This window comes from Carica papaya, chromosome 6 (assembly GCF_054855325.1).
Source record: "Carica papaya isolate Zhongbai chromosome 6, ASM5485532v1, whole genome shotgun sequence".
Classification (NCBI taxonomy): domain Eukaryota; kingdom Viridiplantae; phylum Streptophyta; class Magnoliopsida; order Brassicales; family Caricaceae; genus Carica; species Carica papaya.
In genome coordinates this window covers 1,039,443-1,067,063 of record NC_142314.1, presented here as the reverse complement: position 1 = coordinate 1,067,063, position 27,621 = coordinate 1,039,443, and the positions used below count along the sequence as shown (strand labels likewise).

The following is a 27,621-nucleotide window of genomic DNA, read 5'->3' as shown; positions in this document are numbered from 1 at the left end:
ATGTAAATTCCCAAATTGGTATTATGTTCCATCATGGATCTTAACCAACATTAGGACTAATCAAATCTTTCTCAAGCACCTACCTTTTATGCAAGATGAAGGTCAGCGAGTGAGACATCAAGAATTGACTGAAAAAGGAATTAAATTTCAAAAGAAAAAATTTAACTTTACCTATTTTGAGGGATGGATTAGGCTATGACACAGAATTTTTCTACATGATTATATATTTATTTTTACTCATAAATTAGATTAAATATTTGATTAATTATAACCACCACAATTTAAAAAAATTTAACAGATATATAATACTTTCTCCGTAAAAAATTTATCGTTAACAATTAAATGTTATATATTCATAATTGTCAACTTATAATACACTTATAAAATAATAAATTCGTAATTTTTTAACTAGTGCTAAGTTTTTGCTTCTTGATTTCTTGTGTTTTTAGTTACCACTGTATTTTAGTTATTTATCAAATAATACTTATTCTTTGTGGAACATTATTATTGAAGTTCCATTTATATATATAAACATTTATAAGTATAGATAGTTATATATACTAATTGAATATAATAATAGCTGTTGTCATGATGGTCAAAGATGATAATAGTAGAAACCTGTTACTGTAACTACAATGATCATGCATGCCTAACAACAGTAACAATACATATAACTAAATACAACAATATGGTAATAATAAAAAGCCAATGATGATATAATATATCCAAATGTTAATACTTGCAACTGATGACAAAAACATTTTGTCCACATTATTCTCCATTCAACACGTTTTTTGATAGGAGAAAAAACTCAATTATATCTCAAATTAAAGATTCTTGAATGATTTTAGTTGAAAGTAAAACTATTTGTGTGCTCGTGTCGTGTCCGTAGTACCTCGATATCTCGTGTTCTATCCCAAACCCTGATTTCTCAAATCAACCGGAAATTGCGAATATCCGGACAGGTTCATGGAAAGAAAAGAAAACATGCAATGGCAAAGAAGCAAGCAGTAGACTAGTAGTGTTTTCATTTCAAAAGAAAAAAAAAAACAGTTCTATTCTCAACAAAATGGAAAGCAACACATGAAAGGGAGCAAGCTAGCTACTACTCTTTAACAGTCTGGCAACTATTTACAGTTTATACAGGTAACCCAGATATGACATTCGAGAATTACAAATCATAGGGTACCGAAGATACAGAAGGAAAGGAAAGGATATACTTGGTTTCATTGCCTGTTCAAATTATGTATGAACTGAATCATGTTTGAGAACCCAGAACCCTCTCAATGGCAGCAAGGTAGAATTCCTTTGGCATTGTACCAACCACAGTCTCCCGCTTCTCCCCATTCTTGAACAGCAAAACTACCGGGACAGCCTTAATCTCGTAGTTTTCAGCAATTGGCAAGTCAGTATCTGTGTTTAGGACAAAGCATTTTAGTCTCCCATTGTATTCTACAGCAATTTCATCAATGATACGATGGACCATCCTGCAGGGTCCACACCAACTAGCAAAAAATTCAACGAGGACAGGAGTATCGCTTTCGAGAATCCAGTTTTTCCACGAGTCTTTGGTGACCACAGGAGCTGCATGATCAGGTAAAACGTGATAAGGTTGAGATTTGAGAGTTAAATAGAGCTTTCCAATATCTAATCCTTGTCTTCCATTCACATCATATCATATAAGCCACGTTCATAAAGTTTCATTTACATTTCAATCGTATGGAAAATAATACAAACAAGCTAAAAATTTAAATGAAAACAACATTATTACTTAGGAATTGAATGGAAATAGAATATAAAATGTATAAGAGTAAGGATACCAATTAAAAGTCAACAATCACATCTCACCAACAATGCTGTTTCTCCGATTGCCTTAGTTTCTCTTTGTGTTGTGAATAGATGCAAGCTAAAAGATGGTGAAAGCAAGGGCGAAACAAACAACTTAAGATGATCATGATAAGTACAAGCGGCAAAACAACAAATCCAATACCCTGCTTATCCTTAAGTAGCAATCGACGTATTGGGCAGCATCATATCATTGTATTTAACATCTATATTGTTTTGTGAGCTTAATCGGTTTTCCCACATTCATTAACCAATTTGTAAATTATAAGAAAACACACAGCAAATTTTAAGGAGTTTACATGTAAGAACGAATAAATTGAATTTTACGATTAATAGTTTGGCTAACTCAGGCACCCATAAGACGGACAAGAAAAACCTTTGGGAACTGACAAAAAAGAACAGGCAAAATAACAAATTATCCAGTTGGATAACAATTCACAAATGAGATCTGAATCTGTTAAAAAGCAAGAAGAAGGAAGGCTTCAATTTCAACCAGAGAAGAGTTTCTACACAAAGAAAACTCATGTATTTGATGAAATAATCAAAAGTTACAGTAAGAAAATGAACAAGCAAACTAAGCTAGCTACACTTTTAATAATACCTCTTTATAGCTGCACTTTTAATAATACCTCTTTATAGCTACACTTTAAATAATGCCTCTTTATAAATATCAGGAGCTCAGGACAAAGAACCTCATCTGATTAACAAGTTTTGTATCTTAAACAATTACTTATACTTAATAAAATATCCTACCCATATGAAAACAAGGCTTGTTTGGATGGAGCACAAAAAGGAAAACAGTTATAGTAATTTTAATTCTCCAGGCCCTTGACAAATAGACTTTCGCACAGAAGCATTCAACAATCACCAGGAATAAGGAATTAACCAAAAGCCCTGTATTTCAATTTTAATAATTAACTTTTAAAGACTTACTTTCAGAACTTAAACCTAGTCTTTCATTTGGCAGCTTATCCTTGATTATGAAAACATCCTACTTCTGCAATCAGGGGAAATTAATAACTCAGGTCCAAAAACTAATTAACCCAGAAAAGAAAAAGTTCCAAAAATCATATCATCTTCGGGTTCCGGCATTTTTTCCGGCAACCAAACAAAACCCAGAAGAAATATAACCCAGTAAGTAAGTAGAAAATTAAAATCAAACCCAATCAATATTTTCGGTAAAACAGAGAAAAACCCGCACCTCATACTGAGTTCAAAACCCGTACAACCACAAAGAAAGAAGTTCAGAACCTGACCAAGAACGTCAAGTATCTTTTTTACATTGTACAACCCAGAAAGTACGGAGGTGAAGAGATCGAATTTAGATCAAACAAACTTACGAGAGAAAACCAAGACTACAAATCAAGAGAAGTATTACTACCGGATAACTATCAAGAACTATAACTAAACCTCAAAACCTCATAAGCCAAAATCAAATCAAAAACGAAAATGGGGAAGTCAGATCAACGAAAGAAATATACGGAGAGTAACAATTACCTCGGGGTTCATGCATACAGAGAGTTCTGACAGAGAGATAGGAATTATTGTCAGACTTCACAAAAGACAGCTTACTGATCTGCAAATATGAAGGAATTGAGACCGCAGTGGGTTTCAGCTGAGAGGAAAACGAAGAGGAAAGAGTAGGAAGACGTGAAGAAGGTGAATGAGTAGAGAAAAAACTAACAGCAGAAGAAGAAGAAGCCATCAGTGAAAAATACGTTTGAACGAGAGAGAGAGAGAGAGAGAGAGAGAGAGAGGGAGATGAGAATTTAGAGAAGTGAACCGAGAATGAAAGAAAAATAAATTGAATTGACAGCAGAAAGGTTTTATATCAGCTAGTCCACGAGGCGGAAGGAAAGAACGGCACGTTTTTGTCGATTGGTGATCTTTTGAGATATCAAAGAACACAATAGGAGGAGTAGAAGAAGAAGCAGAAGGCGTGGGACCCACCTGTCTGCATTCTTTCGGATCTGGAAGGGAAAAAGTTATTCGGTGAAAAATAATGAAAGTGTTAAAAAAAAAACCCAGAAGCACGCCCGGTGGGACTCGAACCCACAATCGCCTGATTAGAAGTCAGACGCCTTATCCATTAGGCCACGGGCGCCACTCTTGATCTAATGTCATTACAATTAATATAAATAATAAAACGGAAATTGAATCCTGAAAAGTAAAAACAAATTATAAAAGGTAAAACCAAAATAATTCGATCAAAGACAACATTATGCATTATTTTTCTGTGAACCCATACAAGCCTCTGGAGAGCATATGATCACATATCAAGAAAATACATTTATTATCGAGGAGAGCAGGCTAATGTTTTTGGGTAAAAATGCTGTCACTAGAGAGAGAGAGTCATTAAATTACATTCTAAATACACCAAATTTAGTATCTTCTACTGGGCGGTTCATGGAAGCAGCAGAAATGCAGAGACCTATGATCTTTCTTGTGTCTGTCGGATCGATAATTCCGTCATCCCAAAGCCTCGCTGTCGAGTAATATGGGCTTCCTTCTCTTTCATATGCACCCACGACTTTTTCCTTGAACATTTCCTCCTCTTCCTTCGTCCACTGCAGACACATATGAGCTTGCATTAAAATATATGTAGTGTAAGGAACGTAAACTAGTCTTTTCCGGTGAGGTTTTTACCTGAATTCCTTGCTTTTTCTTGTTGGCTTTTTCTATTTGGGATAGAACACCAGCAGCCTTTGCATATACCCAGAGGTTCACCAATGAATTTTGAAGGGTCATCAAGTAACACATTTTATGGAAAATGGTCAAGTACATAAACATGGCAAAATAAGGAGATTTTTAGATTTGTTTGTATGTTTTACCGATCAAACATGCCTGCACCAATATATTGCCGATTCATATTATGTATACGTATATATTTTACAAAGATAAGGACCGCACTTGTGAACAGCTATGAGTAGACAGACTAAGCAATATTTGGTTGGCCCTTCTGATTCTCCTACAGCTACGATTGTACACATCTGTAAGAAAGTATTTGCAAGTTACCTGAGCTCCACCCATCACAGATATTCTGGCATTTGGCCAAAGGAACATGAAGTTGGGACTGTATGCACGACCGCACATTGCATAATTTCCAGCACCAAAGCTTCCACCAATAATGATAGTGATTTTCGGTACCTGCAGAAGAAGTTATATGATTCTTATTGTGTATGTTCCTCTCAGTTGATACGGTTATTCCTAATTTCTCATAACAAAGTATTTTGTCATTTGAAAAAATCATGGCAAAATATGAATTTTCAAGATATCTGCCTAAGACAGGAATCTATACAGGGTAATATGACAAGAATAATATGAGACTACAAAGAGCATCTAGAACTAGAAAAACCAACCTTCGCACACGAAACTGCCATCACCATTTTTGCTCCTGATTTTGCTATACCATTTGCCTCAGATCTTGATCCAACCTACAGATGAAAGAGAGATACTTGCATGCCAATGGACCAAATACCCGACAATATCCGTAGGTTTTAGAAAGTAGCAGAATTTCACACTAGACAGCATTACCCAGAAATAATGGAAAGATAAAGAGAAGCAACCAAGGATGATTTACCATAAAACCAGTGATGTTTTGAAGGAAGACCAGAGGAATTTTACGTTGAGCGCATATTTCAATGAAATGGGCACCTTTTAAAGCAGATTCATTAAATAATATCCCATTATTTCCAAGGATTCCCACAGGTTGGCCAAAAACTCTAGCAAAACCTGTCACAAGAGTCTGCACCAACGCAATTGGGATCAGGAAATTTACGGACATCGCAAAAGAAAGCAAATAACTTTAAAATTTTGTTAGATATAAGATGTCCTCACAGTGCCATACAACTTCTTGAATTCATCAAATTCACTTCCATCAACAATTCGAGCAATAACTGATCGAACATCAAAATGCTGTTTGTGGTCTGCTGGTGCAATCGAAAGCAGCTCTTTTACATCATATAATGGCTCCTTAAATTCGAAGTTCATGCCTTGTGACCCACCCATCATCCCTTGTTTCCCAGCCATATGCAAGTTCTTGATGATGTTCCTTCCAAGAGCAAGTCCATGTAGTTCATCTACAGGATTTGAATAAGTTTAGAAGCAGCGCATATGCGCTAGACAATATAAGTGAAACTGTTAGAAAACCTAGTAACTACAGCTAATACCTTGAGCAAAGTAATCTGAAACCCCTGATGTTTTGCAGTGCACTGTAGCACCCCCCAGATCCTCTGCGGAGACTTCCTCACCTGTGGCAGCCTACTAAAACTTCTCCTTAGATCTAGTTTAAGTTCTAGAAAGAGAAGTTTATAGCATAAACTTCAAGAATTTATATTCATTGAGACCATATTGGATTAAACATGTTTACCTTTGTATAAGAAACAAAGGTTTCAGAGATCCATGAGTATATTTTGGCAATATCAAAGAAATCAATATGAAAGACTAAGTGTCTGGAACTAACCTTCACTAAGGGGGGTCCAGCTAGAAATATGGTACCATTTCCTTTCACCATTACACTTTCATCAGCCATTGCAGGAATATAGGCTCCTCCAGCAGTGCAGGAACCTAATACTAGTGCAATTTGGGGGATTCCTTCAGAAGACATTATTGCTTGATTATAGAAGATTCTCCCAAAATTGTCCTTGTCTGGAAACACCTCAGCTTGCTTTGGAAGGAAAGCACCTCCACTATCTACAAGATAAATACATGGTAATCTGCATTGAGCAGCAATCTCCTGTGCCCTAAGATGTTTCTTCACAGTGATAGGATAATACGTTCCTCCCTTGACAGTAGGATCATTTGCCACAAACATACATAACCTCCCGTGAACTGAACCTATGCCAGTAATTATTCCAGCTGATGGCAAGGATTCTTCATACAGTTCATGTCCTGCAAGCTTTATCCATTTAATAATATACAATAAGCAGCAGACACAACAAAAACATTGTGACTGTATGGATGAAATCCAAACTAATCACTAGAAGAAACCAACAAATAAGATCTAACTGCAAATATCAAAAAGGTTCTCAACTATAACAGTCCAAGTAAATTGACAAAAGTCTGAGAAAGGTTCTGATCATTGGCTCAACCCGACAACCCTAAAACAGCACATAAGATTATACAATAAAAATATGCCCCCGACCTCCTGGAAAATAAAATGGCAGAAGAGAAATTGGCTTGAAATTGAAAGTGAATGCATGTCAGTGAAAAAATAAAACTACTTGTTCCCCCTTTCTATAACTTCCTAAAAACCAGAGAGAAGAACATCTTCTTGAAGCACCAGTTGAGATAAAATTCCTGAAAATTTCAGAAGCAGGAGATGCATTTCGAAACTCTAATAAAGCCTAGCATATCCCACCCATATTATTAACTAAGTCGTAGTCATCTTGTTGATCCACATCCTTTCTGAAAAAGCATTGTTGAACTTTCAAATATTTTTGAGGTTGGACCAGTTGGAAAATGGATAGTCCTAACAAAAGTTCCGGTGAAAGATTCAATCAAATCCTAAATAGCTAAACTGAGGTTTCCGTAGAACCATACAATCATTGAGACGAACTTTCCAAGAGAAAACAACAAAAACCAGCAATCATTTCACAATTCAGAACCATAAGACACCATAACTTCCTTCTTTTACCAACCCAAGATTCCCCCTCAACATTAAGAATCAAGGAAATTGCAGTTCACAAACCTATGAATTCTGTATGACCGGCTATAACACGAAAAACAAGAAGAAACATAATTATCAAAAAACTATTTTTTTCACAAAAACATAAAAGGGGAAGGAGGAAGAGAAACCTGGGAGAGCTCAAGAAAAGAAGAACCAGGATCAATAAGCCGGTCGATTCTTTCTCTGGGTAGAAGCTTATTCCTGCTCCTGTTCCTCTTCACAGCCTCTTCTCCTCCTCCACCCAGAACCTAAAACCAATTAAAACAAAAAATTTCTCCATTCATTTACCGTCTATACACAGACCCATAGAACCCATATAGTATATATACACAGACCTTGTTGATGTGCGATTGGAGTTGGGAAATGAGGCCTCCCATGATCTGGGAATTTCGAGCAAAAGACTCTGATTTTCGGTCGACCCCATCCGGAAGTACTCCCAAACAAAAGTCCCTTCTTCTTGGCTTCACAACCCATGAATTGGAATTCAATTCACTTGAGACTGAAAGCACTCTCTTCCCCAGAATCCTTAGCATGTTTGTTTATATCACTATTCAGTCTAAGCTTGCCGAGTTCAAGCCAGGTAATTCCGTTCCTTTTATAACAACTGTTTGGCCATGATTTCCATTGGTTTGCTTGCTTGTGTGTCATTCATATCCAGGGGCATATATATATTTATATATATATATATATATATATATTATAAATGTTGGCAGATGGAGATTACGTCATTATCCAGATTCAGGAGCGATACTCACCGTTTTAGCTTGGTTTAAAACGGCATCGTTGCGTAACTCGGTGTCGTTCCCTAAAACGGCATCGTTAAACGGCATTGTCTCCCTTCAAAAACCAGTGTTAAGCCCGGATAATGGTGGGATAGTGCTTGGTTGCAACTGACACTACGGCGATCGTCCATGGAGTCTTTGGAGTCTTTGCGTCTCCTAACGCCAGCTTCCACCAAGTTTCCTTACGACAAGAAGCTTTCTTCAATTGGTGGTTCTTCAACTCTTATCTCAACCTCTTTATTTGCATCCATGGCTTCCCCACCGAGAACGATGGCCGCTGCAAAACGGATTTCAAAACCCAGTAGAACTCTTACTCCAACAACGACGAAAAATGGTTGTCATAGCTTGAGCAAAAGCATCTCCAGAGCTCCTAAGAAGGTATACTTCTTTAACCATGTACCCTTTTCTTCGATTTTTGTAGTGGGTGAAATTCTGCTTGTGTATCTGCGAATGAGCAGGTCCTGGTGCCAATTGGGTTTGGTACAGAGGAAATGGAAGCTGTCATCTTAGTTGATGCTTTGCGCCGAGCTGGTGCAGACGTGACCGTCGCCTCGGTGGAGGCAGAGCTCGAGATTGAAGCTTCAAGTGGCACAAGATTGGTTGCAGACTCCTTCATCTCCGCCTGTGCTGATCAAGTTTTTGATCTTGTCGCCCTGCCGGTTAGCTTCTTTAAATGATGAAATTCGTGGTTATTTTTTGAAGTATGTGTTCATTATTGCATTAATCGGTAAATCTTTTTATGTGTGTGCATGATGATGTTATTGAATATTGCCTCAAATATGATGATTTGCCTATTGGTGTTTGAGACGAGAGAAATTCTTGGCTTTAGGATTTTTTTTTTTTCTCGTAAAATACTTCTCTAAATTTTCGTAAGGAATTTAAGGGAAAATTTGATCATGTTGTGACTTGTGGTTTACTACATGAATACTGAAAAAAGTTCAAAATTCTATGAACTATAGTTACTTAAAATGGTGGAAAAAGATAGATTTGCAGCAGCAAAAGGTGTACAAGAACAGACTTTTTTTACCTTGTTTGATTTTTCTCTCATAATTTGCAAATGGGTTTAACAATGTAGTTATGGAGATACTAATTTTGTGTCAATTTTTTGAAGGGAGGAATGCCTGGCTCTGTCAGGTTAAGGGATTGTGAAATTCTCCAGATGATTACAAAGAGACAAGCTGAGGGAAAGAGGCTATATGGAGCTATATGTGCGGCCCCAGCCATCACACTTCTGCCATGGGGACTTTTGAAGAGAAAAAAGGTGGGTCGTTGGCTTCAGTCTAGAAGTCATGTTCATCTATATATCAGCATCTTCAATGCCTAAACATGTTGTAGTTTCTCATTCAAGATGACTTGCCACCCTGCTTTTTTCGACAAGCTCCCAACTTTCTGGGCTGTTAAATCCAATATTCAAGTTTCCGGAGAGCTTACAACTAGTCGTGGTCCAGGTACTTCTTTTCAGTTTGCTCTGTCATTCGTAGAGCAGCTGTTTGGAGACTCTATTGCCAGGGAGGTTGGGAATTTCCTAGTAAGACCCTCTCTGAAGTTTTTTCATCTTTTGCCTGTTTCACATTATGCAGCCAATGGTCTTACTCTGACATTCTTGCCAATTGTTTTTGCTAGATCATGCATAATGGTGATAATAATTCTAAGAAGGAAGAATTCAACAGCATTGCATGGTCGCTTGATCACAGTCCTACCGTAAGTTGCTATATATGCTGCTTGATTGGATAAGTTATTTATTTTATTGGTTAGAAGATTTTTTGTATGGTTTACCCGGTAGGGTCTATGTTAGGAATGGATTGAAACAGAGAAGACTTGAATCTTTCCATGCTTCTTTCCTGTATCCTTCTTCCTGGGTTAGGTTTAACCCTAGATGTTTTTTCTTTATTGGTTAGAAGATTTTTTGTATGGTTTACCCGGTAGGGTCTATGTTAGGAATGGATTGAAACAGAGAAGACTTGAATCTTTCCATGCTTCTTTCCTGTATCCTTCTTCCTGGGTTAGGTTTAACCCTAGATGTTTTTTCTTTACACATTGATTGCTGATATGCTGTGGATATCTTTTAGCAGGGTCCGGATTCATTTTCTGGTTCACCTTTTTGCTGAGATAATGTTTCGCTGTCAAAATACTTTGCAGGTTCTTATTCCAGTTGCAAATGGTACGGAAGAGATTGAAGTGATCATTATCATAGATATTCTGCGGCGAGCAAAGGTGACTGTCATTGTTGCTTCAGTGGAAAGGTCCATTCGAATTTCTGCGTCACAAGGCACACAAATTATTGCTGACAAGCTGATTGGTGATGCTGCTGGGTCAAAATATGATCTAATTATTCTTCCGGTAAGAAACAAAATGCCAATAATACAAGTAGCTTTTGCACGCATTGTTTCACAGCAGAAGTACCAGAATCTAGATTCATTCAATAGATTAATCCTTTGAACTTCCATGTCTAGATCTATATTAGAACTAACTGTTATGTCTTTGAGTATCGGCACCCACAACCAAGATGACATTAAATTCTCATAAATCTCTGGATGCATTGGACCCAACAAGAACACTGCTAAGTGAACATATCCCAGTTGATCATTAGATGCGCAGAATTGCTGCTTGTATGATTATTTTCTTTGGTGTTTGAGTACGTAAACAGATTCTAGCCTAATCCTGAGTGTTAAAAGGCATATTTAGCATACTGAGTTAACCATTTAAGATTTACTTCGAGGTTATCTTTTTCTGTTCCACCATACATCCTTGAATTTTGCTGTTGAGTTTTTCAGGGAGGAATTATTGGGGCCGAACGCCTACAGAAATCTAAGATTCTGAAAAAACTATTGAAAGAACAAGATGCAGCTGGAAGAATATATGGAGCAGTTGGCTCTTCATCAGCAGTCCTGCAGAAACATGGTTATCTGAAGGTAATTAACATTCCAAACTCTCCAGCTTCTCAGCTATCACAAATCAAAACCTGTATCCTTAGTCCTTTCTTTGCAAAATGCAGGAAAAGAGAACCACTTCTCATCCATCTATCATTGACAAGCTCACCAATGAAGTGGTAGATGGAGCCACTGTGGTTATTGATGGAAAGCTGATCACAAGCAAGGGACTCGCCACGGTGACAGATTTTGCCTTGGCTATTGTAAGTAAGTTGTTTGGTCATGCAAGAGCAAGAAGTGTTGCTGAAGGACTTGTTTTTGAGTACTCAAGGAGTTGAACATTGTTGTGTCAAACAAGAAGAAAGGAAAGGAAAGTTTTCACAAGTCTTACGACATAAAGATCAAGAACGTTTTAAGGATTAGCTGGTGAAAGAAGAAAATCTTCTCACTCACCAGTTGCTTGCTGAAATGGCTAATTGGGGACGTGAACCGAGCATGGAGACTCCGAGACTAAAAGCACAGAAAGGTGATAATTTCCAAACTGCAAGCTCGTGGAGAAAGCAAGTGTGAATTACTATAGCAGCGGAGAATAGAAAGCGAACTAGAGTTTGGGATGCGTATAGCAGTGGAGAATATACTAAAGTTTTTTATCGAGCCTTGCCTCGGATACAACAATGATCAGAGTTGTGATTGTGCAACTTTGAGGCTGCAAGTTCCTCTGGTTCCATTTCACGAGAAACTCTCATATAATGGACTCTGTTATATTAACCTTATGAAGTTCACAGCTTTTTTAGGTCGAAAGTAATCAAAACCAAGTGAATCCACTATCTTTTGTTCAGTCTTACTTCACAAATTCACTGACGAAAGAATACCCAACTCATTTTTTTTAGGGTTTCACTCTGTGGCCTTGCTAAAATTCTAATTCCAGAGCTATTCTTTCTAATAATTCAATCCTGTGATTTGTCATTTTATATAAAACCCTAACTTAAATTATAATAATTTCAAAAAAACAACAGGAAGAAACAAGACTTGTTGGTAGTCACTGCAAGCAAAAATCAACCATGAAGCAACCAGACCATTCAAGAACTTGCTGGATGGAAAACTTTTTTATTCGTCAAAGAGATCAGATGAGAGTGAAAGAATTCTTTAAAGACTCGATAATTATCTGGTTTATTGGCTTAAGAAGATGTTTGGCTAAGCTCACAGCTCAGCATGGCCCAGTACCATACAATAATTTCTCCTTCTGGACATTCTTTAGCAGACAAAAACTTAAAGGAATAAATATATCCCGATCATAATATATTATATTCCTTTAAAAATGAGAGAAGAATAAACTAAAATCTGATGGTCCAAAGTTTGTCCACTTACAAAGAGAAGTAAATTAGAAATGACATCAATCAAACCAGAGTCTAGGTTAGAACCAAACCATATATTCAGGCAGACGGTGTATCAATGGAACATATATCTATCTAACTTGCACTACCCTAGCTGCCCTTTACTATCAAGTGAGAATCAAATAGAGAGATCACACAAATCACAAAGTCTGATCTAACAGTGTAAAGCTAATTTCAGTTCATAATTTACAAACTAAACGTTCTTTGCTCCTATACATACACCTACCTACCATTTGTAATACAAAATATAGATCATTAACTGCAGCCACATTCAGCATTTTCTTTTTTAACTCTACCAACTACCAAGGCCCTGTCAATGTCCTTCTCAAGCATTGTCTTTTACTTCTCCATGGCTGGTTCATTGTGTCTAAAAGCTGCTCAAACAGAGGGAAAAACAGAAAAAGAAGAATTAGTATCTTTATTGTTGGAAGTTAAGCAAGAAGAAAATTTTGACTCTTGCTTTACTGGTTAGTTTGGTTGAAAAGAATGCTGGGTCTTAATTAACATCCCGAAGGCTCCTGGAACTTCCATTTATCTGTTCTTTTTTCAACTTCTGGCCCTAGAGTATTTGTCATTACTCATGTTATAATATTTCATAGCCTCTAACTCTAGATCATCGAGTGCCCAATATATACATCAAGTGTTGGAAATCAATATCATATGTTGTGTCCGACACTGGTATGACATCAAAATTAAAAAATCCAAGCAACACAGCTCGAAGTCAGTATGAAACTCGTATACATAAATACATGTACACACAAAAGAGAGAATTATTGACATATTGGCATTCGTCTCTTTCCTGAGTACGTTCTTGTTCAGTGTTAACCAATTTCCATATTGGCTGAATGGTGATGCAATTCTTTCACTTCGTAGTGGGTTCATTCTCTACCTTAGTATTCACTTACCATGATAACTGCTTTCTAACATAATTAAGTCTAGCTGAGTTGATAAATCATTGGTCATAGGAAGGGGACTAAAGAACAAAAAATGAGTTGAAATTTTTTCTACTGATGCTCTCACCTTATCTTTGACAAACTATAACTAGGACTAACATTCTATATTAATCTACTAACTTATCTAGCAATAACTAAAACTCAGTGGTTATTTGATTTCTGCAAAATGTTATTACATTATTATGAAATATCAAAAATTTGAGACAGAGACATGATATGATGCCTCTGAGACCCCATGAATTTCCAGTTTCCCATAACAACTCTACTAAAGAATCTAATTTTTTAAGCCTAGAAGGATGAAGTGGACAAATTCCAATCTCTGAAAGAGTCAGATCTATAAAAGATATCTTCCTAGATGTAGCTTGGTACTCCTAAAAGAAAACCAAGAAATCTTTTATTTCAGTATACAAAGTCATAAAATAACAGCATGGCTTTTTCATTAATATGAGAGAATAATGATTTTACCAAATCAAGGAACTTGAGAAACATGTTTCTTTCAGTTTCGGGACTACCTTTTTTGATACACTTAAAATTATATTAAATGAACTGGACAAAACAATAAGCATTTACCTGAGTTTTCTGCATTTCCATGATTTCTGCCTGTATCAGTGAAAATTCAGTTTAGTAATTGTCAAAAGCCAAGTTTCAACTCAAAAGAAAATGATCTTAAAATAATGTTCAGGAAAAAAGAAAAAAAAAAGGCAATACCTGTTTTCTCTCCAATTCTTGATTCAGCTCTTTTAGTTTTGCAACTTCTGCTTCCAGTTCCATGGTATAGGCCTGCCACAACCCCAATACAAATGTTAACATTATTCCACCAAATAACTTAATGGTCAATAAACATACAGTTCATTAAATCTTTCTAATTGCAATCCAAGTAAAATATCTATAGTTTTCAAAAAAAAAAATCAAATTCAACAAAGAAAATCAATTCAGAATACAATGAAGAATATTTAACAGCTGAAAAATAAGGAATAGCTAAAAGACCACGCTCACCTGCTTGCGAGCTCTAGATCTTGCAGCTGACTCTCGGTTTTTAATCATTCTCCTTTGTCTTCTCTCAACTACTTTCTCCAAAGCCGCACTGCATTTTCTTCCCCGTCCAAACATGTAAGGAACTGGTGACAATGAAGAGTTATCTGCGCTACTTTTTGAAATAACATCTGGAGATATCTGTCTCCCGGGAGATCCTGCTGCAACTGTAACTCCCCCAGTTCCTAAACCAACCATGCCAATACCTCCCCCACTATGCAATCCTCCAACCTGAACTAAATTGTTATTCAAAGATGGATCTCCTATTCCAACAATTGAACCCCTTGATGCTGGGCTAGTAAGCTGACCCCCATTCACTAAATGCACAGGAGAGGCAAATGCCACAGTTGCTTGCTTGGGGAAGAGGGGCTGCTGCTGCTGCTGTGGTTGTTGCTGACTCATCCTGATTCGACCAACATTTAGTCCAAAACTAGAGGGCTGATTAGGAACTGGAGCTCGGTTTCCCAACAACCCGTGATTCTGTGTTTGTTGTTGGTATCCAAGAGCTAAACTAGCAGTATTATTACCATAGAAACCAGTGTTATTTGGCCTTCCAAACTGCTGAGTATCTTCTCTTACTACTCCTGCCCTCACCAAGAACTCCTCCAAAGTCATCTCTCCCAAAGTCTGTTGCCTCTGTGGCATATTTGCCCCTCCAGCACCGCCACCAACACCATCACTCACATCTTTAGCTGCAACCCCAACACTACTTTCCTTTATCAAGTCTCTCCAAACCTCATCAACAGTCTTTTGACTCAGTGTCCGGGGTAATGTCAACGATCCTTGCCTCTGTAAATTAGAGCCAGGAACACCCCCTTCTCCCCCTCCTCCAGCTGAAGAACTCATAGCTTGAGTCTCTTCAGCAGACCAAATATTCTTCAATAGTTCATCCATGTTCATTGACCCAAAATCCTTGCCCATTCCACCCAACGTGTTCTGGAACTCATCCAGTGTAAGAGAGTATACTGAAGACTGCCTAGCCAAGGGGAGATTCCCGACCGGCCTCAAGTTCCCACCTTCCCCACTTGAGGCATCACCAAAATTCTTGAAATTCATATGAGATCCCGTTTCTTGTCCCAGCAACAACCAAATCCAGAATCAAATTTATATCTTATACTTCCATGCACTTGAAGAAGCAAGATAGTACGAGTATCCCACTTCTGTTTCAGCAAGATCTATGAAGTTAGCCAAAACCAAGGGTGAGTAAGACACAGTAAACATTCTGCTATTGATCCCAACCATGGGTAAATTTGCACCAATCAAGTTCATGCAAAAAAATATATATTTCCAATATTCTAGCTAAACAAACCAAATATCAAGTTTCAAAAAATAGATACTAGTAAAAATTCCATAATGAGAAATTACAGCACAGACCTCAGGAGAATTAATTGCAACCAATAGAAATTCTAAGTTTTCATAGGAGATCTCATTCTCAAGAACCTTCAACAATTAGTCAAAGTATAAAATCAAGGAGAACCAAGCATGTGTCCTCCAGAACTATATATCCAATCCATGCACTGTACAGACCGGACTAGAAAAAAGTTTTTATTGAGATCTAATGAATCCAAAAGCTTCTTCTATCGTGTATGTGTGTATATATATGTGTGTGTATCTTCCTCAATATCGGATCCAATAAAAGAACAAGAAAAACTTGTCGAGATGGAACCGGATATCAACTAAGCTTTCGTCAAGTTTAGACAATCATCTCTTCAGAAAATGACAAACAACTTTCACACATCACAGCAACCCAACTCGGAAATCAATCTTAAGAACTGAACCCATCAATTTATTATCAACAACTACCTCATTATTATCCCAACTCATGATGATCAGACATCCCATCAAAAACCCATAACATCAACGAAAATTTCATAAAGAAAAAACCAGGCAAACCCATCTCCAGCTTAAAATTTCACTACCAGTTGTAAACTTTACAATCTAGAAACCCAGGAGATAAAAAATAAAATAAAAAATTCGGGAAAATATTGGCTCACTAGCAACCATTTAAACTAAAAAATATCTTCTCAAATTAAGTATTTATTCATAAGATCAACCGAACTAAAAAATCCATCTGAAAATGGAAAAGAGAAAATTACCAAACTTAATTATCTAATTATCAACAAAAAGACAAAGATTAAGAAGGAAAAAAGAAAAAGAAAAAGCCAAGAAAAAAATATCCAACAATGGAAAATAAACAGCACAGTAGAAACTAACAACAGAGACGAGAGAGAAAGACTCATTTTTTACCTCTATTATAAATTTGTTTATCGAAAAATATTTTTGGGTCGTGGAAAATCGAGCGACCGCAGGGAGAGAGAAAGAGAGAGAGAAGTGTTCGTGTGATTTCTCTAAGCTTCGCTGCCTAGAGGCGACAAGTGTCTATCTCCTCCTCGACACGAGTCGCCATTTAAGGAGCTTTCCTTCTTTTGGGAGGATTTTTTGATTTTTTTTTTAATTCGAAAAATATATTAAATTAATTATATGCGTTAGATTAATGAGCCACCGAGATCACGCAACGTGGCCCAATGAGAGAGCTGTTGGAAGAACGATGTGACGTCTGGCTAATAGGAGGAAAGCAAGTGGGAAAATCTGAACCGTTGATTTTCACTTTCCGACAAGGGAAGCGAACGGCGATTGGCTCTGGCTCCGGTTTTTTGTTTTTCTTGATTGGGGACAGTTGCGTGGTGTCAGAGTACGCCGGCATGGGAAGAAATTGTCTGCGGCGGGGTCTCGACAAGTCCATGGATCTGGACCGTCGGTTACAACCAATCTGTAATAAAAATTAATTTACTTTTTTTAATAGTTAAAATTTCCAGAATTAATTGGTAATAATATTTAACTCTATTTTCCACACACAAAAAAATAACTGCATAAATAACGAAAACCTTGAATTTTCTACTTTTAAGTAATAATTATTTAATTTTCAAAACGTAAAATATTTTTTGTGGAAAAAAATATAAATGAAATATCCCATTAAATTTAATTAAGTCAATTAACAAATTATGAGTTAAATATTTCTTATTTAATATAAATATAGATATTTCTTACTTAATATCAAATAATTAAATTTTTAATAAATAATCAATACAATATAATTTAATTAATAATACAGAAAATCATAATTTACATATTTAATAAAGAATCGAATCAATTATATTCATATTTTTAATATTATAACCATATTTTTATTGTCAATTATTAAGTAAAAATTTTAAAAAAATATTCAACTTGGGTTAAATATAAAATCGACTTAAATATTATTATAATTATTTATTTGAATATATTTTATAAGGTTTTTTCTACGGTACAAATGTTTTATTTTGTGTTTAAAAAAAAGGTTGACCAATCAGAAGGATGAAACCAATAAATCAATCAGGATAATCAATCTCCTAAACATTCTGGAAGTCCCAGTGGGGCCCACTTCCACGTGCGTGCACCGTGACTCCTCTGCAGTCGCAGCACAATAAAACTACCCTTTTACACAAATAGGTGGGACCACCACATGGGCACTGCACTCCTTCTTCTTCTTCTTCCTCCTCCTCTCCCTTTTTTTTTCCCTCCTGCACTCCAATCAAGCACTGATTGCGTAGCTTGTACGTCCTCTGTTTTTTTTTTTTTTTTTTTCTTAATATTTTTTTTTAAAAAATTAATTTTATAAATAATATTAAATTTTAATCAATCGTGTGAACTTATATAAAAAAAATTTACACATAAAATACTATCAAATATAATAAAATTTGTTTAAATAATTCTATACGGTTAAAAATTATTTTGAACCCTAATACGTCAAATTAAAGTGTCGAATTTATTTTATATATAGTTAGTAAAAATATGATTTCTGATCTTCTAACTAGTAAAATTTAAATAACGAAAATTTAAAAATATAAATAGACAGGTTATGATTCTCAAATCATACATTTCATATGTTCTATTCTTTTATCCTACCACCGTAACAGAGAGAGTATACAAATTTCAAATAACGTACGTATTGATTTGAAAGATCTATCACACAACGCACAGATTTCTTACCACTATAGATAGATCTATCTGTTTCTTACCACTATAAATAGACGGTTATGATTTTTAAATCGTACGTTACATATTTTATATTCTTTTATCCTACCACCGTAACAGAGAGAGTATAAAAATTTCAAATGACGTACGTATTGATTTGGAAGATCTATCACACAATGTGCAGATTTCTTACCACTATAGATAGATTTATCTATTTTTTACCACTATAAATAGACGGTTATGATTTTCAAATCATACGTTACATATTTTTTATTCTTTTATACTACCACCGTAACAGAGATACTATGAAAATTTCAAATGACGTACTGTAGCATCCCAATTCTTATTATTATTATTAGTATTATTTTATTTTAATTTTTTTTTTGTAATTTTTATATGAATATAATGATTTATTATGTAATAATATATGGTTTTAATTTGGTTTAATTTAATTAAATAGAAATAATAATAATAATAATAATAATAAGGGGTAAAATTATTTTAGGAATTTAATTGAAAATAATTTTGAGAAAAATGGGTGAAAATTTGGATTCTGATGGTGTTTTTGAAAATAAAATTGAAAATTGGGGGTCAGAACGTAATTTAAAAAAATTACGCAACATCAGCGGCATGGTCAGCAGCCCTGACCAACCAGGACACGCCGCGTGGCAGAGACACTGACACGGGAAGCCATGCAGAAGGGAGCTACGTGGACAATCCGCGTGCGGGCGATCGAACGGTTGAGATCCGTTCCCGTGCGCACAGATGGCCCAAATCAAAAGCGCGTATGGACGGCCCAGATTGCACGCGCACGGACGGCTCATATTGAATCGCGCACGGACGATCCAGATTGTATCGTGATGAACGGCTCAGATTCATTTCCTATTTAATCGCAATCGGACGGCCCATATTAAATCGTAATGGACGACTCAAATTAAAAGCGGATGGTTATAAATAATCTCATCCGCACCCAAACCCTAACCCTAGCCACCAGAGCCCCTCGCCGGAGAAGACAGCCCAGCCGCCGTCGCCCGCCGCCGCACCGGAGCAATTTTCGGCCACCAAACAAGGTAAAAAAATTTTTTTTGGCTCAGAATTCAATGTTGAACCCATCTATGGCCAAATCAGAGCAAAAACACTAGCCAATTGGCCGAAAAACGCCGCGAAAGCCCAACGGCGCCGTGGCAAATTTTTTCAATTTTTGCTACCGATGAGGCCCTTCTCGATTTCCATTTGATATAATTTTTTCACCATTGTGACAATCGTTCCTTCCTCTACATGTTGGCCGGAGCAAAACACCAAATCGCGACTCGAGCCGGATGAGCCGTTGTACTGTAGAGCTCCGCCACAGGTAAGTTTCAGTTTTCGGTGTTTTTTTGGCCCACCGAGGGCCATAGGGGTGTTGTCTCACAAGAACCAATGCAAGTTTGGCCGAATTCAGCCGAAAACAGCCAGAAACAGCCAACCCAAGATGGCCGCTGTCGCCGGAGCACGACGGAGCTGCTGTGCCGGAATTCTGAAATTGGTCGAATAGGCCTTGGGTCTGATTTTTGAGTTATTTGGGACATGTGTAGGTACCGTAAGCGCGTTTCAGTTCCTGAAAAAAAAATTCATGGAACCTAGGGACTACTCGTAGACGCAGTAAAAATTCAATTTTCGACTTCGATTTAGGTAAGAACCCCTCACCCTATTTCCTATCATGGGATTAAAGTCTAATAAGTGATAAAACTGTATTTGTACGAATTAAATAGATATACATAATTATTGCAGTTGCTAATGGAGTCCGAACCGGACATATTTCTCTGTCAGTTCCTGTTTGATTTATTTTACAGTATAAATGCAGTATGGTACGTGATTTATTTATTATATGGTTTCGAATGCATGAATTACAGTTTACTTCATTATTGCTTGATTTTATAAATCTGATGATATACTTGCCTTGTTAGATGCTCATTACTTGTTTAAGTATTCATATTTATGTGAAAAACAGAAAACTAAGAAAAAAGTAGAAAATGTATGTGAATTGATAAATGGATAAGTTGACAGTCTCACTAGATATCTTGGGAGATGGTGGATCGACCGGGTCCATAGAGAACCCTACCAGGAACGTTGTCTCATACTAAACGAGGTATGAAGACTTTAAATGTTTTGGCGCTCATACCGGATGGGGTATGAGGACGACCCGCTTGACCCTCATACCGGACAGGGTATTGAGGTTTATTGTTTGGCACCCATACCGGACGGGGTATGGGGACGACCTTGGAAATTAAGTTTTTTAAGGGAATGGTTCACGAGTAGCGGATACCCCTATGGATCCCCACGGATACTAGTAGGTTGATAAAAAAGGGGTAACTGTTGTTTGATGATTGAAATATAAAAGTATGACATGCACTATGTTACAAATTATGTATGAATTTATGATATATGTAATGTTATTGTTTCCATTTGTCGTTTTTATAAATATCACTGAGGTAAGTGAACGGTAAATTGTTTGATTATTGATAAATAAATTTACTTGAAACTTGTGCTCTATTGGTTGTTTTTTGTTTTTTACCAATATTTACTTATGTGACAGTGATATAATGTGATGTCTTTAATGGGCTGGTGTAACTCATTCCTTACTTAACAATTTCAGATCATGAGGACTTGGTTCTCGAGCCCGATCTACAAGAAGACGGCGAGTATCTACCTAGATGTTTATTAGTTTCTTTTATAGTCTTTCATTTCTAGTATTTTCCTTTAGATTACTTATTTTCAGTATTATTAGTACGTTTAAGTTATTGTGTAAGGGATATTAATCAGAATATTTTAATTCGTTTCCGCACTTATATTCTTTATATACATTTTCTTTTTAAATTTCCGGAATCATTACACGTACGTAGTGATTTGGAAGATCTATCACACAACGCGCAGATTTCTTACCACTATAGATAGATCTATCTATTTGTCTCATAATAATTTTTTTACAAATAGTTTTTTTTACTGCATTAAAAATTAAATAATTAAAAATTTTTATTTTACACAGTAAAACCTGGTTTCCTATTTTTTTTTATTTTTTTACCAGAGAACTTTCCAACAGTACATAAAAGGATTCAGCCTTTGTAATTTTTTATTAGTTTTTTTTTTTTTTTTTTTTTTTCTCAAACAAGAAAAAGAGGAGGAATCTAAATCTGGGATAACAAGAATCTGACATATTCCCCTGCTGCACTACCATCAGCAGTATCATGGTCCCGCACCAGATCATGATCAGACAATTATTTTATTTTATTTTATTTTTTTAAAAAAAAGCACGTACAGAATGAACCACCAATGGACACGGGCGGGGCGAGCCTTTTGGACCGTAGGTAAACTATTTTTATTTTTTAATATATGTTTATTTTTAAATTCATAACATATTTAATTATATGAAATTAAAAGTCAATATAGTTGTTATATTTCAAATTTATAATGTATTTCATTTAACATATATTTTTAAAATATAATTATAAATGCAATCTTACTGAATGTTTTGCCCAGTTTTTAATGTTTTAAAACCATTTTTATAAATAAATAAATATATATATTTTTTATAATTAAATTCTATTAATGTGTACATTTTTAAAAATAATTTAAATTTTATTAAAAATTTTAAAAAATCAATTTCATTAAGTATATAATTTTTTACTTTTTAAAATGAAACGTCACGACTAATTTATAAAATAAATTATTTTAACAGTACCTTTAAAATTCATTATATAAATTACAGACAAAATATCATAAATTATATTAAAAATTAATTTAAAATATTACATTATTGATCTAAAAAGTATTTTTATTCTGACATAATATATTTTAATAAAAGAATCCTACACACAATAATAAATTCTAAATTTATATAAAATTATGGACATAAATAAAATAACATATTTAAAATTATATAAATTAATTAAATTTAATATTTATATTTATAATCTAATCTAAAATTATGTTATAAATATGTGAATTTTTTTTTTCTTTCTAATTATTTATTTTTAATTAAATTTTACGTAATTTTAAATATTGCTTTAAAAAATTAATTATTTAATTATTAAATAAAATAAATTAAGCTATTAAGAACACCAAAAGGAGACAGTAGAATACGAATAAGTACTCAAAGCTATTATTTTTTGCAGCATTTTTTTTCTTTTTTAGCACCGAATCTAAAACCCTATTGGTGACCTTGTGACTTCCATGAATATACTATATATAGTAATTCTTTTTTTTGGTGAACATACTACATATAGTAAGTTACCTACCTCTCTATTATTCCCCCATTTTCGAAAATAATCACTCGGCCAACAATCTACTATGGGCGTCCTACGCTACACTTGTAATGTACGTAGTTATTCACTCGGCCTATTTTAATTTTTAGCAAACGTAAATTTAAAAAGTTATATAAAAAATTAATATTAATACTTAATTTAATTTGATTGTCGTAGTTTCGTTAATACATTAATAAGTCAAATATTTGACTTTGCTCAATTATATATTATAAGACGATCATTATCGACATATAATACATTTATAAAGTGATAAATTATGTATTTCTAATAAGATACATGTAATAATATTATTTGCATTTGATAAGATTATAAGATATTAATCATTTATTTTGATAAGATTATAAGATAATTTAATTATTTATAGTAGTAAGCACTTTATAATCTAATCTAATATAAGCATTATGGGTAAGATTGGTTGATGTGGGATAAGATTTTTTAGATATCATAAACAAATTTGTGGATAATTGTTTCATGTTCTAATTAGAATAATATATATGTATATATATGTGTGTGTGTGTGTGTGTATATATATACATATAAGGTTCAATTTTATGATGGTGAACAAGACTAATTATCTTTTACATGTAGTTGACTTTTTAAAGCGAAAAAAGTGTGATTGTGTTTAAATTTACTTTATTTTGTATGTTAAATTATTTGATATATATAGTTTACGATGATATTAAATGTGACAAATATTTTAATCAATTATACTTATATCTATAGTTTTATGACAAAAATATATATATATTTTATAGTTATCAATAATAAAATACAAAAAAAAGTTGTTTGTATTATATGTAAAATTAACGTAGAACTTTAATAATAATATTTGTAGTGTTACTTTAGTGTTAATATATTTTATTCTCATTTAATTTTTAAATTACAGTCATATAATAAGTAGAAGTTAATAATAGTTTTTGCATATGACGCTTACTTTATATATAAACTCGTCAATGTTTAGTTCATAAATTAATATTTACTTACAAATAAAATGAATAATTAAAGTTATATATTATACTAATAATATGATCACATAATAGTTAAAATTTTGATGTTTTATTTTAAGATTACGGATTTAAATTTTACTGAAAACCTAAAACTTACTACTTAGTGGGTATATTATAAGATTGTGGTGATCGATTTGTAATGCTTAATTCAGTAAAACCGAATACTTAACTCACTAGTGTGCTAGAAAGAGTGCGATGATCAATATAAAATAAATTTAAACAAGTCTATTATATTTTTGAATAAAAAAATATTTTGTAGTGGATAGATTCTCTTAGTTATAATAGTAATAACGGGTAAAAAATTCGACCGTAACCTTTTTTTTTTCATTTAAAAAGAAGCTAAATATTATCATATAGTATATGAACTCACTTCAAAATTTGTGTAAGAAGTTCTCCAAAACTCAATATTGGTTGTGACCCAAAGTGGGTTCATGGGTTGGATTCTAGTGGCCCAAACTAACTCCTACCTAAACCCAACCCACAAAATTCCAAAGGGTCTCGTTCCAATTTACTTTCTCCAATGGGACAAGTCTCATGGAATTCAAAGTTCAAACTTGCATTCAAATAATTCATGTGTATTTATTTTATTCCTATAAATACAAGAAAAAGTTATAATTACTTCACAATTCAGCAAATTACATGGGTGTCAATCAAAATTTAATATTCTATTTTCTTATTTAATTCAACTCGGAAAATCTAATTATTAATGTAAGAATTTGATTCAAACCAAAAGAAATTTATAATAAATGGATTATTTTCATTACCATATGTGGGTTTTAATTGAACTTAAACCAATAATTTAATTAGGTTCGTCCACCTAATTTTTGAAGATTAGACTATCTTTAATTTGATTTTTGTTAATTGGTATTGTATTATTCTTAATTTATTTAAATATATTTATGTATAAGATATAATTAAAAATATTTTTATTATTTTCTTACTAACTGAATTTCTAAATCTCGTAATAAGTTGGTCAAATTCTTAAATTTCGTAATAAAATAGGCAACGCCTTAACTAAAAAGGATCCTCCGATCCTTGACGGATTATTGCTCTCTTCGGAACAATCCCATTTTATTTTTATTTTTTTAGGTTTTTAATATTAGTAATTATTAATTGAGTAATTTAAATAATTTAATTATAAATTTTATAATTAATTTGTGTTTTTTAAACAAACTATACAAGAAATAAATTCGTAAATTGATAAGTGGCTTTTAAAACCTTAAAAATTGAATGAAAGTTTCTCAAGCCTGTTTTGTGTTTTCCACTAATCAAGATTAATTAATTTTAAAACAACGTTTAGTAAATAAATAAATAGGCAGTCTTTATTTTGAAAAATTTTAATGAATTTTTAAATTTAATTGACAGGCTGTTTCTGGTGGGATTACGTGGCAATAAATCATTAGTTGACCCAATTTCTTCATAATTTGAATGTCCCATAATCGGACCTGAAAAACCCTCGTTGACCCGACCAACTCCGAGTGGGACCCACATAAAACTCGCCGCAACTTCAAAACATTTCCTTCCTCCCGCCCCCCGAATCGTCGAGTTCTCTCGTCCGATATGTATATATGGATACACACACACATATATATATATATATATAAATGTATATGTATATACACATACCTACAGCTCACAGATTCTACTCCTACACGGCTTTTGATTAAAAAATAATTTCGCCCAAAAGCAACCGAAAGTAGAAATTCTCAAAAACCTAGCAGCTCCCTTCCTCAAAACCCTTCCTCCCGGCCGAGAAGTAACGGCGGCGAAAGATTATCGCACTGATGTCGGAGTTCAAGAACTTCGAATCGCCGTCAAATCCGCCGCCGCCGCCTCCTATACCTTCGCGGCCGCTTCACAAGCACCGTTCCTGGTCTATGTCGAAGTTAAATTTTCAACCGCCGCCGCCGCCGCCGTGTCCTCTGTTAAAGCACCGATCGTGGTCTCCGGACGCGGATCGGGACGAGGCCTGGATCAGGAAACGGCAGGCAAACCATCAAATCGGCCTCGAAAGGAGCAAGAGCGTCACGGACGATGATTTGGAGGAGCTCAAGGGTTGTATCGAGTTAGGATTCGGGTTTGAACCCGACTCACCCGATTTGGAACCGAAGTTGTCTGATACTCTGCCGGCTCTGGAGTTTTACTGCGCCGTTAACAGGCAGTACAGTGAACGGCTTTCCAGAACGTCGTCGTTTTCGTCAATTGCGTCGGACAGCGAGGGTAGCAGCACTAGTACTATATTTGATCCAGGTAAACATCTTCGTTTTTTCTGATTAACTTTTTAAAATTGTTTTTAGGTTTCTGAATTCTGATCAAATGAGTATTGTTAATTCTCGTAGCTGATGGTCCGGAGACGGTGAAGATGAGGTTGAAACAGTGGGCGAGGGTGGTTGCTTGTTCTGTTCGGCAGTTTTCAGGAGAACCCAATTGAGTTGAATTTCTCCCAAAAAAAAAAAAAAATTACAGTTTTTTTAAAATTACAGAGTTTCTGAATTCATGTTCATAATTTTTAATTTTTGCCGTATTGCTCAGTTTTGTAAAGCTAAATCTAATTATTCAAAGAAAATTCTTTCTTCTTCTTCTTCTTCTTTTTTTCTGCAATCAAGCTTTTTCTCTACTTGGGTTTTGATCATTGCTTGGTCGCTGATCGCAGCTAGAATAATTTTTGGGGAATTATTATTGTTGTAATCAGAAATTCATAATTCATAATGATGGAATTGTTATGAGAATCCCAATTATTGTCTGGTTTCGGGTGAAACCTCAAATTTCAATTCAATTTGACCAAATCACGTCCAGTTTATTTTGTTTTCTTTCATATAAGATTTGATTTTAGAATTCATCTTAATTATTTTAATTAATTTTTTAAAATTGTATTAAAAAAATAACATTTGTTAAATGCATTTTGACAAGTATATGTAAACAATTTCACCGTTAACTTGAATTGGGTCTTCGTATGATATTATAACACGTAATTGATTTTCCTCCTATAAGTTTGTTACCGTTTGATTTCTGAAGTCTGACCAGATACGTCGTTACTTAATATTTATAGTTTCTGATTTGTTACGTACAATATATACATATACTTATCTATAGATTTATATATATCTTTTTTGTGGTATCCATATATATCTTATGTATTTATATATATAGATGTAGTTTGTGACTAGATACTTTGTTTGGTCACAATTTTGTTTTATATATATATATATATTATGTTATATGTAGAGATCTTAAAATTAAAAAAAAATAAAATTATAAATTAAATGTGTAAGTAAAATAATAAAATTTAAGATTTACATTTCTTTCACAATAATTTAAAATATCAAATAAGGTTACGAGAATGTCCAATAAGATTATGAGAATATATATTCTAAAAAAAAAACGAAAATCAAATAAATAAACAAAATACAAATAACTGAATATTTTAAAATGATATTCACTAACTTTTAAACAGAGTCCAGGTGAGTTGATTGAGATCTGAATTTTGATTTTCTTGATCTGAAGTAGTTAATGAAATGGTGAACTATATTATCCCAGTAAGAATATCACACTACTCACTGATATAAAAACTGAAAATTAATAAAAATTATAAAAACGGCCAACGAAACTCTTAATTTAAGTAAATTTATTTATCATAAGTAAAATCATTTATTGCATATTTATCGTTGTGATATTTTCAAAACCGACCTATAGAGACAATAACTCAAATAATATCATAATCTCATATTCAAGTGAATAATAACAACAATTTTTTC

At 34.2% G+C, this 27,621-nt stretch overlaps 5 protein-coding genes and 1 non-coding gene across 9 annotated transcripts; 2 read left to right on the top strand and 4 right to left on the bottom strand.

Moving 5' to 3' along the window:
* Window positions 1-1,011: 1,011 nt before the first annotated feature.
* On the bottom strand, window positions 1,012-3,744 carry ATHM3 (Thioredoxin superfamily protein). The gene is made up of 2 exons (XM_022041098.2): window positions 3,343-3,744; window positions 1,012-1,584 (listed from the first exon to the last, which is right to left on the bottom strand). The coding sequence occupies exons 1-2, from the start codon at window positions 3,548-3,550 to the stop codon at window positions 1,259-1,261; spliced, it is 534 nt and encodes a 177-aa protein (XP_021896790.1). The 5' UTR covers window positions 3,551-3,744; the 3' UTR covers window positions 1,012-1,258.
* A 132-nt stretch (window positions 3,745-3,876) lies between these two features.
* On the bottom strand, window positions 3,877-3,949 carry TRNAR-UCU (transfer RNA arginine (anticodon UCU)). The gene has a single exon. It is a non-coding gene; the product is annotated as a tRNA-Arg (tRNA).
* A 170-nt stretch (window positions 3,950-4,119) lies between these two features.
* MCCB (3-methylcrotonyl-CoA carboxylase) lies at window positions 4,120-8,187 on the bottom strand. The gene is made up of 10 exons (XM_022040974.2): window positions 7,849-8,187; window positions 7,642-7,761; window positions 6,308-6,742; window positions 6,015-6,105; window positions 5,683-5,924; window positions 5,426-5,590; window positions 5,205-5,279; window positions 4,861-4,992; window positions 4,492-4,548; window positions 4,120-4,412 (listed from the first exon to the last, which is right to left on the bottom strand). The coding sequence occupies exons 1-10, from the start codon at window positions 8,044-8,046 to the stop codon at window positions 4,206-4,208; spliced, it is 1,722 nt and encodes a 573-aa protein (XP_021896666.1). The 5' UTR covers window positions 8,047-8,187; the 3' UTR covers window positions 4,120-4,205.
* A 116-nt stretch (window positions 8,188-8,303) lies between these two features.
* On the top strand, window positions 8,304-12,003 carry DJ1C (Class I glutamine amidotransferase-like superfamily protein). Its single transcript, XM_022040975.2, has 8 exons — window positions 8,304-8,673; window positions 8,754-8,954; window positions 9,407-9,556; window positions 9,644-9,823; window positions 9,919-9,996; window positions 10,435-10,635; window positions 11,070-11,207; window positions 11,291-12,003. Exons 1-8 carry the CDS (start codon window positions 8,425-8,427, stop codon window positions 11,501-11,503), a joined length of 1,410 nt encoding a protein of 469 aa, XP_021896667.2. The 5' UTR covers window positions 8,304-8,424; the 3' UTR covers window positions 11,504-12,003.
* Window positions 12,004-12,575: 572 nt separating this feature from the next.
* Window positions 12,576-16,951, bottom strand: LOC110813750 (ABSCISIC ACID-INSENSITIVE 5-like protein 7). Of its 4 annotated transcripts, none has more exons than XM_022041002.2 (5): window positions 16,792-16,951; window positions 14,509-15,719; window positions 14,221-14,292; window positions 14,083-14,112; window positions 12,576-12,933 (listed from the first exon to the last, which is right to left on the bottom strand). In XM_022041002.2, exons 2-5 carry the CDS (start codon window positions 15,598-15,600, stop codon window positions 12,859-12,861), a joined length of 1,269 nt encoding a protein of 422 aa, XP_021896694.1. In that variant the 5' UTR covers window positions 15,601-15,719; window positions 16,792-16,951; the 3' UTR covers window positions 12,576-12,858. The 4 variants fall into 4 exon arrangements, with proteins under 4 accessions (XP_021896694.1, XP_021896696.1, XP_088062539.1 ...); XM_022041004.2 differs by having other exon boundaries at window positions 14,509-15,704; XM_088206413.1 differs by lacking the exon at window positions 16,792-16,951 and adding an exon at window positions 15,919-16,757.
* An 8,511-nt stretch (window positions 16,952-25,462) lies between these two features.
* On the top strand, window positions 25,463-26,451 carry LOC110813778 (membrane insertase, putative (DUF1685)). Its single transcript, XM_022041037.2, has 2 exons — window positions 25,463-26,116; window positions 26,206-26,451. Exons 1-2 carry the CDS (start codon window positions 25,651-25,653, stop codon window positions 26,295-26,297), a joined length of 558 nt encoding a protein of 185 aa, XP_021896729.2. The 5' UTR covers window positions 25,463-25,650; the 3' UTR covers window positions 26,298-26,451.
* The last annotated feature ends 1,170 nt before the right edge of the window (window positions 26,452-27,621 follow it).